Below are 19,341 nucleotides of genomic sequence, written 5' to 3'. Positions count from 1 at the left end.
TTCTAGGCAAACAGGACATGCCTATATTCACTCAGCTTTAAAGGTTACACTGATTTTATATTAAAAGACTAAAACTTGCTTATAATACTAACAAAAAAAGTTACAAGAAATGCTGGATTTGTTCCACAATTTTATCTTGTGCAGTTTGTGCTGTTTTCCAAGTTTTGACCTAAAGTGGAAAGTTTAGAAATACCTTAAAAAGTAACAATTAGTGAAAATATCAAATATTTTGTGCCATCATTTTGAAACAAAACAATCTGCTTATAGAATCTGAACAAATGTAACTTGTTTTAAAGATTTAAGGATCAACTCAGTGTGCTTAAATAGGGAAATTCTTTGCACAAATTCTTCTGCATTGTACACATAAGAATCTAGATAAAAGAGAACTGTTCTTTTAATAGAGAAGATATTTTGGTCATTGTGAAACACATTGTGAATTCCAAATCTTGGAAAAGGCAGGTATAATAACTGTAACATGGACTAAAGCATTCAGAATGATCTTCCTCTGGAATGAAGGAAGCTAACTTACCATCCAATTTCAATAATTACTTTTATTACAAACCACACAGCGCCCATTGTGCTGAAATTCAATAAATATTTTCTTTTACGGCAGTGAAAGGCTATTAGGATCGCCGTGGTTCCAACTTGTGAGACAACTGTGATAAAGTTCTCTGATTGTCAATTACATTAAGCTGTCGAACATATACACGGACATCCTGATGGTTCTTGTTTGCAAGTGATGAATCTGGATCTGGTAAATAAAAATATTGTTAGTTGAACAAAATGACAAAGAACACTTAGAATCAGGCAGATATTTGCAAGAAATTAAAGCAGCAGGAAAACTAAGTAAAAGGAAGTGATTGAGTGGTATAAGAAAGTACAAGTATATTTTTTTCATCATTGGGACTGGCTTGGATGGAAAGTATTAGATTTTTCTAATCCTGTATATTATCCTTTCAATTATCCACTATATAATACTTCTATTATTAGAAGCACAAACAGTATATTTGCTTCTGTCAGAGTGGCTGCTGTGGACCTTCCATGTCGTAATGAAGGAGATGATTACACTCTGAATTCCACTGATTGAATAAAGAATATTTCAGTTGCTTAGCATTCCTTTTCACTTTGAAAAATGGAAGAATTGGCAGAGGATTTTTTAAAAAATGGTCACTGCCTGCTGAGGTGATTTAGCTCAAACATTCAAAGACCACAATTAAGTGAGCAATCTCACTGAAAACAGGTGAAAGCCTTACTGAAATATTTAAATTAGGGTTCCAAAGCTGTTGGTTCCCAATACAATTGTCTTCTCTACCTGCTTCAGTTGTTTAGTAGTCCTCCCTCATTTAATCCCTTACTTTGACTTGGTTCAATGGAGTAGAGCTGGATCTCCCTGAACACTTGATCAGTAGTGAACTGCCTATAAGTGATTGTTGAGCAAGGACGATTTGCTGAGGGGCCTTTAACTAGTACCACTGGATTACCAGTGGACAGATTTCTCCTTCCATCACTTGCGTCAAGTAGACACAAAGTGAATATCACCTTTGAGTATAGTGTTATCATTTCTGACACTTAGAACTCCCTTTAGATATAAAACAGTTGAACGAGATTTGTGCCATTTTTTATAACTTCTCTCCTGAAGAAAGGCCAATAGGTAGAAATTCAAAATACTATTTTATAATTTAATTTCTTTCTACATCTTTTTCTAAATTGACAGACTGGTACGAGCTCAGAAAAGAAACAAAGTATCCGATAAAAATTAATGGTGCATGAAGCCCATTCTCCTCCAGACCACACTTATCCCAGAAACGCAATAAGCTACATAAACGTATATTACAAAAACATTTAAGTAAGCTGAAATTAATAAATTTAACTGGACCAAAGTGCATTCCGGGTACTTATAAAATTGGGAACTGCAGGTATCTGAACTTGGTATGAATTACATTAGTCATTAGGCCACAATAAGAATAAAGTGAAGGGGATAAAATATTCATTTGCTGAATCATATGAGAAATGACAAAAGATTGTAAAATCATAAGGCACCTTTCATGAAGAAGAAAATGGTTTGCATGGACAAATTGGATTGCCAAATTAATCCCAAGATTAAAAGGAGAAAAGATCTAAAGGTTTGTTGAGCTGATTCGGTGGAAGAGTTCATTTGTTCCTGCTTCCTTACTGTGAAATTAACTTGTAAAGTCCTTCTGGAACGGAGAAGCAGACTATTTTCTTCTCAAAATATAGGATCCCTTCACACAGCTGGTGGAATAAGTATATTAGTCACCACCAGCTGGAGTACACAGTTTTAACAGCATTTATAAATATCATTTCATTCATGGTTACGGGTTTGGATCTCTTCACTTCTAGCTCCAAGAATCCTCAAGCAGAAAGTTAGAAGAGTAACAAATCAGAGAGCAGGAACATGAGGCCCTGAATACCTGGCATTCAGCTTATATTCAAAAATATTGACTTACTGAAGGGCTGACTTCTGCAGTGTCTGGCTGTCCTTACTGAGTTGCCAATCATATGCTGAAACAAAAATAAAAAGAAAAATTTAAATCATGAGAACCACTAATGTATATAAATCTTATTGAATATCCATTTTGTTATGGATGCTCATCTTCGAAAAAAACTGGTTTTGGAATCAGTACAAATTTTAATGGAACATGAAGCAAGAGCAAAGGAATTTCAATGTCTGATTCACCTGTGCACATTCTTTTTGATGTAGGAAGCATCTAAACTTTGTGCTGCTTGCTAATTTAATAGATAGTAGAATGCAGCAAGGGAGTGGCAGGAGAGGAGGGAAAAATAAGCAGATTTAAATACTAAATATTACTCATGTTGTAAATTACGGACAACTCCTGAAGAGGAATCACTTATTAAATTCCAGATAGGTTTATTCCTGATTGGCACTGCATGAACATGTAGCCTGAAACTCTAGGAGCTGAATTCTCCCATATCCCATTACACAAAATGTGATCCAACAACCTATGCACCTAGACTTTTATGACACACAGGTATTCTGCACTGGCCTCCTCTCATCCCCCTTCATCTTTTCCCATCAGTATATCCAATTTGCAAAGTCTAGAAAGGTGTTTGTGAAGTTAGCTGTAGCAGAAGGTACAAAGTAAACTGAAAAATGAATATAGAATCTTCAATATTAGATACTGAATATCCCATCTAAAGAATGAAATGCTATGCTACACCATTTAGTATAAATAATAGCATAGAACACTAAAAAACACATTAAAAAAAAACAATTTTAAAGAGTCAAAATAGATAATTTGCAAGAAAGTGAAAATTCCTTTGTGCTTTCCCCCAAAAATATATCTTGAAGCTTACCATTTTTTCAAAATTGATAAGGCTATCCCTGAGTGTATTGTTGCCTTCATGGGTAAATGTCATGTCTGTGAAGAAAGAAGCAATCAGCAAACAATTTCTTCCAATTGTAAAAGACCTCAAGCTGGCATTACATTCTTCACACATTCCTGAACTGATTAAATTAATTAGGGAACATGACTTAACCAGCTTTAGTTAAGTATTATAATTATTGCTTATTCTTATTTAACTGTTGTGGATGAAATTATTAAAGCAATAAAAACAATCTATGCTTAACAGCTTGATAAATAACATTTGCAATGCAAAAGGAAGGAAGTATGATTGAATTACCTTTTATAAGTAAAGGCATGAAGGGAATGATTGGTGGCTCCAGTTTAGCTACTGTAAGTCTGTATGCCCTATGGTTCCTGGAAGGATCCTACAGAAATTTTTTTTAGTATTTAATAGTCATATTGATTAACTGACTGCAGCAAGTATTCTCAACAGATTTATGTTAAGTGGAATACAATTTTTTACATAAGTATAAAATAAATACCACAGCTTTAAACAAAGATGAATTTTCAAAACAATGATGATTTCCAGGAGGTAGAACCCCCCACCCCCAAAATTTGCTATATTCATTTTTAAAAAGCCTGTATTTATTGAGAAAATTAAATACCTACACCTGATTTTTGCAGCACAGTTTTTGCTATGCTTGATCAAAAAGATTGTTAGAAACAATACTTTGTGCACACTTAACAGATGAAGAAAATTTCAAGTCCCACTTCAGGACTACAGGACATAATCCAGGCTTTCAACTAGTGCAGTGCAGATGGGATATTATCAAACATGTCATCCCTAATTAAGTAATAAATAAGCATCATCAGTTTACAAATGAATGTGAAAGTTCTTAATATGCTATTTCAGAAAGTCTCACCAACATACAACCAATATCCCAACACAAATTATCTGGCCATCTGACTACTGTTTGTGGTAAATAGTTACATGACGATTTGCAGTTACATATGCTTAAAGAACACCTCAAAAATAATTCATTGATTGTGAAAGATTTTGAGGCATGATGAAGATGTTAAAAAAAAAAGTGAAATGCAAATAAATAGATTCTTGATTACTAAGGGGATGAAAGATAATGGGGATAGACAGAAATGTAGAGTTGAGATCTGATCTTATTGAATGGCAGAGCAGGCTTGAAGGGATAAGTGACCTACTCCTGCTCCTTATCTATAGACTCATACTTATATATATGGGTGTGTATATGTGTAGAGAATATGCAACAAACATAATTAATTCATAAATATAATGCACACAGATCAGGATCAGATGATTTGCAGAATAAAGTCTGCATCAATTTGGGAGTGTGGGGGCATTAAGTGGCATGGAAGCAGGGTGGATACACATGGGGCAGTGGCAAGGGAAAGGCACAATGGGAACAATCTCGAAATAATAGCAACTGAGATGAGGGGACTTGAGCTAACAGGATGGAATGATCTGAGTTGAGGATTTAAAGAAGCACTAAAGATATAAATTGACGACAAAGTTTCGGGATCTCTGTGATACCTGAATATAATAGTCTTGGTTATCTTTATCAATACACTTGAAATAACTATAAAGGTTAAAGCTTACGCACCATTAAGCTTTCAAATTCCGAATAGATTTTCTTGAATTTACTGGGAAGTTTCTGTAAAAAATAGGCAGGAGAATTTTATTTTGTATTAAAAATTCAGTGCTTAACCAAAGATGCCTTGGGCAGCAATATATTTTTGTAAAATCTATATTACAAACTGCAAAATCTACATTACATTTCCAAATGCTTATTTCAAGAGTGATGTTATTAATTCAATGCATCATAAACTGTTACTGAGAAAACTTCAATTGAAGTATAATTTACTTTGCCTGAGTACGTAGATTTTCTAAACTCTCATCCTTTACTGTATGCTCACAAATCCCTTCAGGTCATGGACCAGCTAGACAAATGACTAGTTTCCTACATGTTTTCTGCACCATGAAGGAACATATAACTGGAAACTCATTAGGAGGCTGCTCCACATCTACTGGAGGTAGCTGCTGGTCCTGGGTTTCCAGGTACATGTTTCAGTATAGCTGACGCTGACACAACAGCTTTTGAGCCTGGCAAGATCAGAAATAAAGCAGCTCCTCAGTCACATGATCAGTCATTAGCCATAGCACCTACGAACAACATTTAACCAACATCCTCAAATCCTTTTGACATGGAGGCCCGAACAAGTAGGGCAGCAGGATGTCTCTACATGGATCTTGATTCAGGTGAATGGTGCATAATCTGTGTAGCACAGAGACCAGTGTGGTAAGAAAAGTGAGCCTATCTATCCTATTCCTGCACCCTCCACCTCTCACACCCCTCTCCCACTATCTTATACACAAAGCTGGCTTTCTTGGTAATCTGAAAACTTTATCATCCTAGGGGTGAGGAAAGCAGCTCTAGGCTGAGAGATCTCTGAATGTGTTGGTGAATTTTGGAACTGAAACTTTACAGCTGACTTGGCATTATTTCTGCTTCACGGACATTACAGGATTATTTTGTCAAGATCTCTGGCATGACTAAACATAGCCTCTGACCAGGATTTTTTTTCTTCAACATGGTTAGTCATTGCATGAGGTTCACATGGAACATTTTCAGAGTGCAGGTATTTTTATCCTAAACGTGACTGCCTTATGCATGCCACTGCTCCTTGAAGGACCTCACACCACTGAATGGAGCCTGCTCCCTCAGACAAAAAGAAGTCTATTCTGGGTGTGGTGGTGGCCATTTTGAGATTAAGGGTCAATGATACTGCTGTTGGTCTGAAGTCATGTGTAGTTTAGTAGGATAGCAGCTTCCTCCCCTAAAGGACATTAGTGAACAAGGTGGGTTTTTCTGACAATTGACACTCAACATTAGACACTTAATTCCAGATTTTTACTGAATTCAAATTCCATCATCTGCCATGGCAGAATTTAAACCGAAGTCCCCAGAACATTAGCCAAGTCTCTGGATTAACGGCCCAGTGATAATACCATGCAGCTTTCACCTCCCCTTGATCTTCCAACTGCACTTAACTTTTCACCTCACTTAAAGACCAGGACCCTCCGCCTACAGCTTAGTTTTCCAAACATCATGATGCACAATTCCCCATTGAAGGTGGTGGTAACCAATGTCTCTTCGATAGTATCCCATTTCCTCCCATATTCTTATCATCTCCCACCTTCATATGTTAAAGTTACTGCCCGTCACAATTATCTTCCATGCTACATCACAGCCTGTTGCTTCCAAACCCCAGGAATCACTTCTTCAATGTCCTCTCCCCAGCAGTGCTCCACGTAACCCACCTTGAGTGTCAATGAATAGATCCCCAGGACAGACTATGCCCACCCCTGCCTGGCTAACCGGAGTGACCAGACCCCTGACTGTGCAGCTCCCTGACTCATTTACCACTAATCCCTGCACTAGACCTGCCTGTGGATCACTCCTCAGACTGCAATGATACAAAAACATTCCAAACAACCAAATAACAGTGTCCAGCCACCTGGACTAATGATGCCTTCACTGATTGTGGTGGCACCCTTTTGCTGACAATAGTTCGCCTTGACTCTTCGACTTAGAGGTGCCTATTGTGTTGAAACAGGGACAGTGTATTTGCTACAGTAAACTGCTGGCATATACTGAGGGTGTGACATTGATGTAGTATGACATCACACAGTAACCTTACGGTAAGATGGTGGTAGAGTAGGGCTTCGGAGATTGGGGCTTATCCGCTCCGTCCACATTTTTTTTTTGTTTCTTTTCTTTTTTCCCCCTCTTCTCATTTATTTTTCTTTATCATATTTTACCTACCTCTTGAAGAGCTCGATCGTGGTAGCAGTGACGAGGCCCCAGTGTGGACTCACAGCAGTGCGGGAGTGTGTTTAGGTTCCTGGTGGCTTCTGCATCCACCAGGTGGTCCTGTGCTGACTCATGTCTGCTACGTTAGAGGAGAGTTTGGATCCCCAGCAGTGGATGTATCTAGCCCAGGTTCACGGAGGCAGTAATGGGAGGTGAGTAAGAGGGTCAACAGCATCAGCAAGGTCAGATAGTGGCAAGGGCATTGGTGAAGGCGAGACAGCGCTAGAGCGGTGCTTTTTGTTCCAAGTGGTAGTGATGCAGCAGAGAGAAATTGTAGCTGCTCTCCATGGCTCATGGTGGAGCACTTAACAAGAAGGACTGTAAAGGTGAACATTTCTTTATTCTTCTGCCTTTATATTCTGTGTTTTGGTTTATTTTTCAGTATTTTAAGTTGGTGCTGGAGCACGGTGATACCACATTTTGCACTGTATTTCGGAACAAAATGTCTGCGACAATAAATTAATCAAATAACCTGTCCAGCTCCTTAACTGATCATTGCTAAAAAAAACATAAGCTGCCTAGCTTTTTGTCTGCGCTAAAATGCAAGGCAATGAAAAGTAGAAATGGTGTGAGCGTCCAAGCAAGCATAAAATGAGCCGAGGGCCGAGAAAGCAAGCCAAGAGCCCTGAGATGCATTGTTCAGATGCCTGACATAGGTGTCTGTTCATGCAGGCAAAGTCCCCTGGCAGCAGGATTGCAATGAAAAATATTGGTACAAAATTGAAGTGTGTCCTACATGAGTCAGACATGCCATGATGTTTTTCATGTACACGGATGTCGAAAATACTTGCGCGCAGAGGTTTGTTGTTGCAAACAGCAAACGTACAGCTTTTGGTCAAGGATTGTCAGATATTCATGTACCACATTCAGCCCAAAACACAAAGGACACCTCTCCAAACTTCACCTTCATTGTGTACAATTTGGTTTCGCTCAAGTAGGAATGTTACCCAAAATATTTACTCACCAGTCACATGACTCAGTAGCTCCTAATAAAGGGAATAATTCTCCTGAATGGAGTTCCCATCACCATACTGAACATTTGCCAGTGTCTGCTCATATGAATTTGAAAAACAACTTCCACATTAGTAGTTAACTTCTCTTGCAGCATCTTCTTAATATCAACTGATTATTGTCAATTTGCTGTATAACTAGACTATCCGAGAGTGGAATTTTGTTGATCTCTTTTGTGGCATTATCTCCTAAGGCTTGACTTAGGTTTCAGCATGTGCCTGAAACTTCTATGATTTCGGGACAAGTTCAGCCACCAGGCAACTAGACTCTTGAACTTCATCTGATACGAGCACAGACACCAACAGACAGAGTCGCTTCTTGAGATTTTATTCCCTCAAGCTCTTGAAGTACTGCAAGTCTTTGAGATGGATGTGTCATCTGTAAATGGCATCTTAACTTCATTGGTACCATCAAAATGTTTGCCAACTTCTCCCTGCAGATAAAACATTCAGCTAAGGGGTAAGCAGCATCTCCTGTTCATTAAATCCAGAGGCTAGTCTCTGAACAGTTCTTTCATTTTTTGCCTTTAGGTCGAGATGTTTCATCAACTGAATTAGCAGAAGAATCACCCATTTTGTCAAGATGCAATTTCGAATTCCTCTTGGAATCGAAGATTTAGATAAGTGTAGAATGAAAAAAAACTCCAAAAGTACTCATTTTAAAACTGGTGTTAGCATGGAAATGTGCCCAGGCAGGCAGGTCAGTTTGCCAGCTGTTTTAATGGCAAACCTCTCTACTGTGCACACAGGACCAAAACTTTGTTATGAGAAGAAACTGTGCATGCACAAGTGACAAATCTCCACGCAGTTGATGTGTCAGATGCCATGAAACAAAGTGCTCCTGCAAATTCTGCATCACATTACTCACCTTGTCATGGTACACTAGTTGAAAGCTGCTGCCCTAGTACAATTAGAGTCATAGAGATGTACAGCACGGAAACAGTCCCTTCAGTCTAACTTGCCCACACTGACCAGATATCCTTACCCAATTAGTCCCATTTGCTAGCACTTGGCCCATAACCCTCTAAACCCTTCGTATTCATAAACACATCCAGATGACCTTTAAATGCTGTAATTGTACCAGCCTCCACCACTTCCACTGGTAGCTCATTCCATACACGTACCACCCTCTGCATGGAAATGTTGCCCCTTAGATCTCTTTTATATCTTTCCCCTTTCACCCTAAACCTATGGCCTCTAGTTCTGGATTCCTCCACCCCAGGGAAAAGACTTTGTTATTTACCCTTTGTTATCACCCGTGCCCCTCGTGATTTTGTAAACCTCTAAGGTCACCCCTCAGTCACTGATGCTTCAGGAAAAACAGCCCCAGCCTGTTCAGCATCTCCCTATAGCTCAAATCCTCCAACCCTGGCAACATCCTTGTAAATCTTTTCTAAATCCTTTCAAGTTTCACAATATCCTTCCAATAGAAAGGAGACCAGAATTGCACGCAATATTCCAAAAGTGGCCTAACCAATGGCCACTTGACTGCAACTTGACCTCCCAACTCTTATACTCAATGGTCTGACCAATAAAGGAAAGCATAGCAAACGCTTTCTTCAATATCCTAGCTGTGACTCTACTTCCAAGGAACTATGAACCTGCGCACCAAGGTCTATTTGTTCAGTGTAGCTGTTCAGAGCTTATACGGAAAAATTGGACTTCTCTTCCCTTTTCATAGAAAACCTCATTCCCATTCTCACCACATTTTCTCAGGGGAGTCTAGCACCAGAGGTTTAAGGGTCAGAGGGGAAAGAAATAAGAGACCTAAAGGGGCAACTTTTTCATGCAGAGGGTGTATGTACATGGAGTGAGCTGCCAGAGGAATTGGTGGAGGCTAGTACAATTGCAACATTTAAAAGACACCTGGATGGGTATATGAATAGAAAGGGTTTGGAAGAATATGGGGCAGGTGCTGGCAGGTGGGACTATATTGGGTTGGGATATCTGGTCAGCATGGACATGTTGGACCGAAGGGTCTGTTTCCATCTTGTACATCTCTATGATTCTAAAAGGCATCTGGAGGGGAACATAAATAGGAAGGGTTTAGACAGATATGGGCCAAATGTTGGCAAATGGGACTGGATTAATTTAGGATATCTGGTCGGCATGGACAGAAAGGGTCTGTTTCCATGCTGACTTCAACTACCTCACTATTGTCAAAGTCATTCAAAGGCTGAATGTGCCATTCCTAAATCCATTGTAGTAACTGATGAAAGACTGTTCTGTGGGATACACCCTAGGATCCTCTGAAATTGCAGCAGGAACAAAAAGATAGTCCAAGATACATCACTTACTAATAATTAAAGAAAACAAATTCTTCATATTTCCAGAATACTCAGTGAGAATCTAGTCAGTATTAGAGTCAAATCCATTTGATAACTCATTTTCAAATACTTTAATATCTATTCTACATGCAAAAATAAAGCGAACATTTGTGCCAAGTAGTTCTCAACTGAAGATCATTTTGAACTTGTAGTTAACCTAAAAGGCATTTGTGTGATGAGCTTCGAAGAGCTGATAACTCTTGAACAATGGAAAGCTATGGACACTGATCATGAAACAATTCAGAATAGAAGGTAATATGATACATATATCCCGTGATACCCCCCCCTTTCCAAATCGTGGGATTGTAAGTTTGGAGAGACTGACCAACCAGGGATGTTGAGACTTTGTAAGGGCCACGAGGAGGACAATAGACAATAGGTGCAGGAGTAGGTCATTCTGCCCTTCAAGCCTGCACCACCATTCAATATGATCATGGCTGATCATCCTTAATCATTATCTTGTTCCTGCCTTATCTCCATAACCCTTGATTCCACTATCCTTGAGAGCTCTATCCAAGTCTTTCTTAAACAAATCCAGAGACTGGGCCTCCACTGCCCTCTGGGGCAGAGCATTCCACACACCCACCACTCTCTGGGTGAAGAAGTTTCTCCTCATCTCTGTCCTAAATGGCCTACCCCTTATTTTTAAGCTGTGTCCTCTGGTTCAGGACTCACCCATCAGCGGAAACATGCTTCCTGCCTCCAGAGTGTCCAATCCTTTAATAATCTAATACGTCTCAATCAGATCCCCTCTCAGTCTTCTAAACTCAAGGGTATACAAGCCCAGTCGCTCTAATCTTCCTACATATGATAGTCCTGCCATTCCAGGAATTGACCTTGTGAACCTATGCTGCACTCCCTCAATAGCCAGATGTCTTTCCTCAAATTTGGAGACCAGAACTGCACACAATATTCCAGGTGCGGTCTCACCAGGGCTCTGTACAGCTGCAGAAGAACCTCTTTGCTTCTATACTCAATCCCTCTTGTTATGAAGGCCAGCATGCTATTAGCTTTCTTCACTACCTGCTGTACCTGTATGCTTACCTTCATTGAGTGGTGTACAAGAACACTCAGATCTCTTTGTACTGCCCCTTTACCTAACTTGACTCCATTTTAGGTAGTAATCTGCCTTCCTGTTCTTGTCACCAAAGTGAATAACCATACATTTATCCACATTAAACTGCATCTGCCATGCATCTGTCCACTTCCTAACCTGTCCAGGTCACCCTGTAGTCTCCTAACATCCTCCTCACATTTCACCCTGCCACCCAGCTTTGTATCATCATCAAATTTGCTAAATGTTACTATTAATATCATCTATATCATTAATATATACTGTAAAAAGCTGTGGTCCCAGCACTGATCCCTGTGGTACCCCACTGGTCACCGCCTGCCATTCCGAAAGGGAGCCATTTATCACTACTCTTTGTTTCCTATCAGCCAACCAATTTTCGATCCAAGTCAGTACTTTTCCCCCAATACTATGCGCCCTAATTTTGCTCACTAACCTCCTATGTGGGACTTTATCAAAGGCTTTCTGAAAGTCCACACTCCATCCACTGGATCTCCCTTGTCCATCTTCAGAGTTACATCCTCAAAAAATTCCAGAAGATTAGTCAAGCATGATTTCCCCTTCATAAATCCATGCTGACTCTGACATATCCTGTTACTGCTATCCAGATGTGTCGTAATTTCATCCTTTATAATTGACTCCAGCATCTTTCCCACTACTGAGGTCAGACTAACTGGTCTATAATTTCCTGCTTTCTCTCTCCCACCTTTCTTAAAAAGTGGTATAACATTAGCCACCCTCCAATCCGCAGGAACTGATACTGAATCTATCGAACTCTGGAAAATAATCACCAACGCATCCACGATTTCTCGAGCCACCTCCTTCAGTACCCTGGGATGTAGACCATCAGGCCCCGGGGACTTAGCAACCTTCAGACCCAACAGTCTCTCCAACACCAATTCCTGGCAAATATAAATTCCCTTCAGTTCAGGTCCTTCAGCCACTGTTACCTCAGGGAGATTGCTGGTGTCTTCCCCAGTGAACACAGATCTGAAGTACCAATCCAACTCTTCTGCCATTTCTTTGTTCCACATAATATATTCCCCTGTTTCTGTCTTCAAGGACCCAATTTTAGTCTTAACCACTTTTTTGCCTTTCACATACCTAAAAAAAGCTTTTACTATCCTCCTTTATATTTTTGGCCAGTTTACCTTCCTACCTCATTTTTTTCTCTGCGTATTTTCTTCTTAGTAATCCTCTGTTGTTCTTTAAAAGCTTCCCAGTCCTCCGTTTTCCCACTTGCTATGTTATACTTTTTCTCTTTTGACTTTATATGTTTCTTAATTTCCCTCATCAGCCACGGCCATCCCTGCCTCCTCATAGGATCTTTCTTCCTTTTTGGAATGAATTGATCCTGCATCTTCTGCAGAAATATATGCCATTGTTCCTCCACTGTCATCCCTGCTAAGGTATTGCACCATTGAACTTTGGCCAGCTCCTCCCTCATAGCTCCATTGTTCCCTTTATTCAACAGAAATATTGTCACTTCCGAGTGTACCCACTCCCTTTCAAATTGCAGATTGAAGCTTATTGTATTATGGTCACTACCTTCTAATGACTCCTTCACTTCGATGTCCCTGATCAATTCTGGTTTGTTGCACAATACTACATCCAGAACTGCCTTCTCCCTGGTAGGCTCCAGCACCATCTGTTCTAAGGATCCATCTCGGAGGCACTCCACAAAGTCTCTTTCTTGAGGTCCAGTACCATCATGATTCTTCCAGTCTACCTGCATGTTGAAATCCCCCATAACAACTGTAGTAACATCTTTGCGACAGACCAATTTCAGCTCCTGATTCAACTTACACCTTACATCCATACTACTGTTTGGGGGCCTGTAGATAACTCCCAAGAGGGTCTTTCTACTCTTAGAATTTCTCAGCTCTATCCATACTGACTCTACATCCCCTGATTCTAGGTCTCCCCGCGCAACGGACTGAATATCATCCCTTACCAACAGGGCCACCCCACCCCCTCTGCCCATCAGTCTGTCCTTACGATAGTTGGCACTGAGGAGAGATATCTTTGAGGTCACCTCATAAGCCAAATGCCTCCAAGGCAGACTTGAGTTTTCAAAGAACTGATAGGGAAAAGTGAGCTTGCCCCCAATGAATAGTTTCTTATCAAGCCAGTCAGAATGCACTTTCCAATTTTGTTTCCTCTGGTGAACCTAAACAAACAGTCTTCTGTATGTCAGTTGATACTGTTGGGTTAGCTGCAAGGCTCAAATAAAATGTCTTAGGTAATAATCTGCAGACCAACCACCACAGCAATGAGGAATATGAAATAAATTGTCACATAACACTAGTTTGGCTTATTTTGCCTCCATTGCTTTTCCAGAAACTCTCTTCTCCAGTGGGCAAGACAATGGCAAACCCCAACATGGCCGCTGCCCACCTTTGCTACTGGAGAGAGGAAGGGGATTCCTGCCTCTTGGAGCCACACATGATTCTAATCAAGCACCAAATATTCATTTGGCAAATTAGGATATTTACATTCAATTATCAAGTTGCAGGAGAGATGCAATGTGGATGTGGGATTATGACCCAGAATTCACCTCAGTGTTGTATTTCCCTCCACAGAGGGTTGGTGTATTGAGCTGTCAATTTCTAAAGGCTATAAATTACAGACATCATTAGTTACATTTGTGATTGGGTTGCTAATTAAAACTTCTGGAAATGTTAAATTATCAATCCAAATCCCGAGTTGCACTGAGATTGGAATTGACACCATCTTTACATTATTATTGATTGTCTCAGTGAGAATTCCAAGACTTTAGCCCAGCAATGATTGATTAATGATAGACTTTTGAAGTGAAATGTAAAATACTAGACTCAGTAACAACTTGCATTTATATAGGGACTGTTAAATAGTAAATATTTTCAAATAACATCCCAGAGCCAGATTAACCCAGTGACAGTTTTTCTTTACAAAATAATAAATTGGGATAGGTCTCAAAGAGCTGAGTCTTAAAGATAAATTTCAAGAAGAACCTTAAATGACAAGGCAAATATATTGTGTGTAGATGCGGAGATATATTTCCCTTCCCACCCCTTTCAACATTCCGCAGAGACCATTCGCTCCATGACTCCCTTGTTAGGTCCACGTTCCCCACCAATCCACCCTCCACTCCGACACCTTCCCTTGCCACCTCAAGAGGTGTAAAACCTGTGCTCACAACTCACAACTCCATCCAAGGCCCCAAAGGATCCTTCCACATCCAGCAGAGATTTTCCTGCACATAAAACACCTCCTCTACTGTGTCCTTGCTCACAATGTTGGCTCCTCTACATTGGGGAGACAGGATGCCAACTTGTGGAATGTTTCAGAGAACATCTCTGGGACACATGTACTAAACAATCCCATCACCCTGTGGCTGACTACTTCAACTCCCCCTCCCATTCTGCCAAGGACATGCAAGTCCTGGCCCTCCTCCACCGCCAAATCCTAGCCACCTGATGACTAGAGGAAGAATGCCTCATCTTCTGGCTTGGGACCTTTCAACCACACAGAATCAATGTCTTTTTTACCAGTTTCCTCATCTCTTCTCCCCCACGTTATCACAGATCCAACTCTCCAACTCGGCACTACCCTCTTGAACTGTCCTACCTATCCATTTTCCTTCCCACCTATCCACTCCGATTTATCACTATCATCATCACCTAGGAGAAAGCAAGGACTGCAGACGCTGGGGTTCAGGGCCCCGTGTGTATGGTTGTGCTTTGCCAGCATCCAAGGAGCTGGAGAATCGACATTTTGGGCATAAGCACATCATAAGCCTCATTCCTAATGAAGGGCTTATGCCCGAAACATCCATTCTCCTGCTCCTCAGATGCTGCATCACCAGCTGTGCTTTTCCAGCACCACACTCTGGACTATCACCAACACCTCTACCTTCATTAACTATTGCATTCCTAGCTACTTTCCCCTCAGCCCAATCCCCTCCCAATTATCTCTCAGTCCCCTTGGGTCACCCATACACCCCACCCCCCATTCCTGATGAAGAGTTTCTGCTCAAAACATTGTCTCTCTTGCTTCTCGGATGCTGCCTGACCTGCTGTGCTTTTCCAGCACCACACTTTTGACTCTGATCTCCAGCATCTGCATTCCTTACTTTCTCCTATACTGTGTGGAGGGTTCAATAGAAAATTTAGAAATTAAGGGAATGCTTAAGAAAGTGAATGCTTGCCTCGCAATGAGGAATTGAAAAGGGCTGCAATTGGTTGGATTCAGAATTCTTGGCAGGTAGTAGGAGCTATCTAAAATCTTTGATCATGCTTTTGGTCATCTGACAACGAAATAAAAAAGGCGACATTAGACCATGTGTCATTTAGCTCATAATTTCAGATATAAAACTACAGAATTCCACAACTAGAATAGCTATTTAAATTAAATTGTTCACCCTGTCCTAAATTTATTCCATGTATTTACCAAGAGTGTCAGTCCTGGTTTTACTGCTCAGTTGATGCAGCTATTCTCACCAGTCAGTCTAATCTCCTAGGTTTCAGATTTACCTCTTCCACACAATCTCTCTCATACCAGTAATTCAGCTGCTTCTTTCAAAGCCTTGCTGCTACTCATTCCTCTTTCTACATGCTCCTTATAAACCTATGTCTAGACTAAAATAGGAGAATAACAGTCTCTCCTGTCCTGCCATAGCGTTCAATATTATGTATCTTCTAAGTTTAATTATTGCAATGATTGACATGTTCAGCATCAATTCTTTCAAATTCATGTCTGCAACTGTGAAAGTGTGTCAAATTACCCTTAATCCTCACATTTCAATTCCCATTTTCTACGATTAACAAAGTATTACAGAGGCTAAAAAAGAAATCAAGAAGGGAGAGGATAATCACACAACATAATGAAGGGAGCAATAATATTACAATGATAGTGACAGTCTATTCTTGTTGACTTTCACAAACAAAAATGTACCTACATGGGAAGACGGTCGCATCTATTCAACTGAATATGAACGCAAAATGCTTTCTTTGCTTGTGTTTCAAACTGAATATGATCTATAGCAAAACCAACAATCAAGTGACTACTAGTTGGCTGTACATGAATGTTGGAAGATATATTATTTACGCTGCAGGTCAGGCAGCATCCAAGGAGCAGGAGAGTCAACGTTTCGGGCATGAGCCCTTCTTCTGGAAGGGCTCATGCCTGAAACATTGATTCTGCTGCTCCTTGGATGCTGCCTGACCTGCAGCGCTTTTCCAGCAACACATTTTCAGCTCTGATCTCCAGCATCTGCAGTCCTCACTTTCTCCCAGATATATTATTTACACCAATTTCATAGTCTTATCATAGGGTATTCAATTTGCTTTGATTTGTTTCACACAAGCTTCACATGCACACTATTTTCTCTTGTGGACACAAATCTTGTGTTACCTTTAATGACTTCTGTTCAAAAGATATACTAGATCTCACTTGTTGAACAAAATAAGCATCATTAAGTGGATTTAATCAAAGGATTTATTTTTTGATACAACTGTCTCCACAGAAAACAAGCTTTTATTAGGCAGAATGATAATGCCTGGGACCAAACTGACTGAATCTTCCTTAATTCCCACAATGGCCTCTCTTCTATGCACATTTTTAATGGCTAATAGTGATCTTGGTATCGTACAGCTTAGAGCAGCTATTGAAAAGGCAAAGACCAATCGATGTATGATGATTTATTTGAAGGAAGGTCAATTTCAGTGGGTTCAGAATGGACCTGTGCCAGATGAATTGGGTTACAAGATTAGCAGGCAAAACTTGATTAAGGCCATTAAAGAGGCGTTGGTTGGGTAAAGTCAAGATCGATAGGGCAGTTGAGAACCACACACTCTCTACTTTGTATATTACCTTCCTCACTTACTGAATATATGGCAGCTAATGTAAAAGGAATACGTAAAAACGCCTTCCAAAGCATATAATGATAAAAGGATTTTAGAGAGACCAAAAAGGCAGAAAACTACACACAGACAGAGGACTTGAGTGAGAGACTAAATTAATGCTTTGCATTCATCTTTATCAAGGAAGCAGCTTCTCTTGGTATAAACTGGAAATAGGGACAGTTGAGATTTTGAAGAACTAAAAATTGATCAAAGTACGGTTAGGAGAAGAGTTGGCAGTTCTTTAGGTTGATAAATTACCAGGACTAAATGGGTGCTTCCAAGATTAAAGGAGGGAAATAAAGGTGGAACTTATAACAGCACTAGCCACAAACTTCAAACCTTCTTGGTGGTGCTTCCCGCAAAAGGACTAGAGAATTGTGAATGGTGTGCTCTTCTTTAAATAAAGGTGTAAGGATTAACCCAGTGATTGCAGTCCACCCAATTTAACTTTGATAGTGAGGAAGATTTGAAAATGCGATGATACAATACAAAATTGAAAGGAACTTGGACAAGTCAAGAAGTTAAGTAAAGAAAGCCAATACCAATTTGAGGCAAACTATGTTCAATTGGCTTCATTTTTCCTTGGAGGCAATAGAGGGATTGATGAAGAAAATGGTATGGGGGGGGGGGGGGGGGGGGGGGGAATCTCTAGAGACTTAGAAAATGCATTTGATGAAGTGTGCAAAATAGGCTTGCCACTTAAGTTGAAGCCAAGGAAATTAAATGACAGTGGTAACATGGTTATAAAAGTTGGTTGAGTGACAGGACGCAGTAGTGGTGAGCAGAAAGAATGTAGGAGAAAGTGAGGGCTGCAGATGTTGGTGATCTGGGTCAAAGAGTGTGGTCTGGAAAAGCACAGCCAGGAGCGGGAGAATCGACATTTCGGGCATAAACCCTTCATCAGGAATGAGGCTCCTGAACAGAAAGAAAATTACAGGTTTTGACAACATTGCTTTTCTTATATTTATTAATGACTTAGATCTAGAAGTACAGAGCACAATTTCAACATTTAGATTTATCACAAAGCTTGGATGCATTGTGAACTGTGAAATAGATGATGACAAAAATCAAGAGAATAAAAGCTAATGAAATAAGTGCACATAGAATACGAAATGTAATAAAATATGTATTGTAATTTATTTTGGTAGAAATGACAACAAGTGAGAGAAGCCTAGTGTACAATCTAAAGCAGGTGTGAGACAGAGAATCTGGGGATTTTGGATGTGGGTTTGCTCGCTGAGCTGAAAGGTTCATTTCCAGACCTTTCATTACCTTACTAGGTAACATCTTCAGTGGACCTCAGGCGAAGCAATGCTGAAAATTCCTGCTTTCTATTTATGCTTGGATTTCTTTGGGCTGGTGATGTTATTTCCTGTGGTGAAGTTACTTCCTATTCCTTTTCTCAGGGGGTGGTAGATGGGGTCTAACCCGATATGTTTGTTGATAGAGTTCTGGTTGGAATGCCATGCTTCCAGGAATTCTCGTGTGTGTCTTTGTTTGGCTTGTCCTAGGATGGATGTATTGTCCCAGTCGAAGTGGTGTCCTTCCTCATCCATATGTGAGGATACTAGTGAGAGAGGGTCATGTCTTTTTGTGGCTAGTTGCTACTCATGTATCCTAGTGGCTAGTTTTCTGCTTGTTTGTCCAATGTAGTGTTTGTTACAGTCTTTGCACAGTATTTTGTAAATGACGTTAGTTTTGCTCATTGTCTGTATAGGGTCTTATGTTAATTAGCTGATGTTTTAGTGTGTTGGTGGGTTTGTTAGACAGAGTTAGACCTCATCTACCACCCCCTGAGAAGTGACTGCACCACAGG

At 40.1% G+C, this 19,341-nt stretch overlaps 1 protein-coding gene across 1 annotated transcript in view; it reads right to left on the bottom strand.

Moving 5' to 3' along the window:
• Positions 1–576: 576 nt before the first annotated feature.
• The window catches only part of rapgef4a (Rap guanine nucleotide exchange factor 4a), a 245,557-nt gene continuing 226,792 nt past the window's right edge, over positions 577–19,341 (bottom strand). The window contains exons 28-32 of the mRNA XM_060828113.1: positions 4,961–5,011; positions 3,664–3,751; positions 3,337–3,401; positions 2,469–2,523; positions 577–751 (exon numbers count right to left, since the gene is read on the bottom strand). Of these exons, the coding sequence (XP_060684096.1) occupies positions 624–751; positions 2,469–2,523; positions 3,337–3,401; positions 3,664–3,751; positions 4,961–5,011 (387 nt within the window). The 3' untranslated portion in view covers positions 577–623. The remainder of the gene's footprint in view (positions 752–2,468; positions 2,524–3,336; positions 3,402–3,663; positions 3,752–4,960; positions 5,012–19,341) is intronic.

This window comes from Hemiscyllium ocellatum, chromosome 7 (genome assembly GCF_020745735.1).
Source record: "Hemiscyllium ocellatum isolate sHemOce1 chromosome 7, sHemOce1.pat.X.cur, whole genome shotgun sequence".
In the NCBI taxonomy this organism is placed as follows: Eukaryota; Metazoa; Chordata; class Chondrichthyes; order Orectolobiformes; family Hemiscylliidae; genus Hemiscyllium; species Hemiscyllium ocellatum.
The sequence above is the reverse complement of the archived record's forward strand: the minus strand, read 5'-3'. Positions and strand labels throughout refer to the sequence as shown.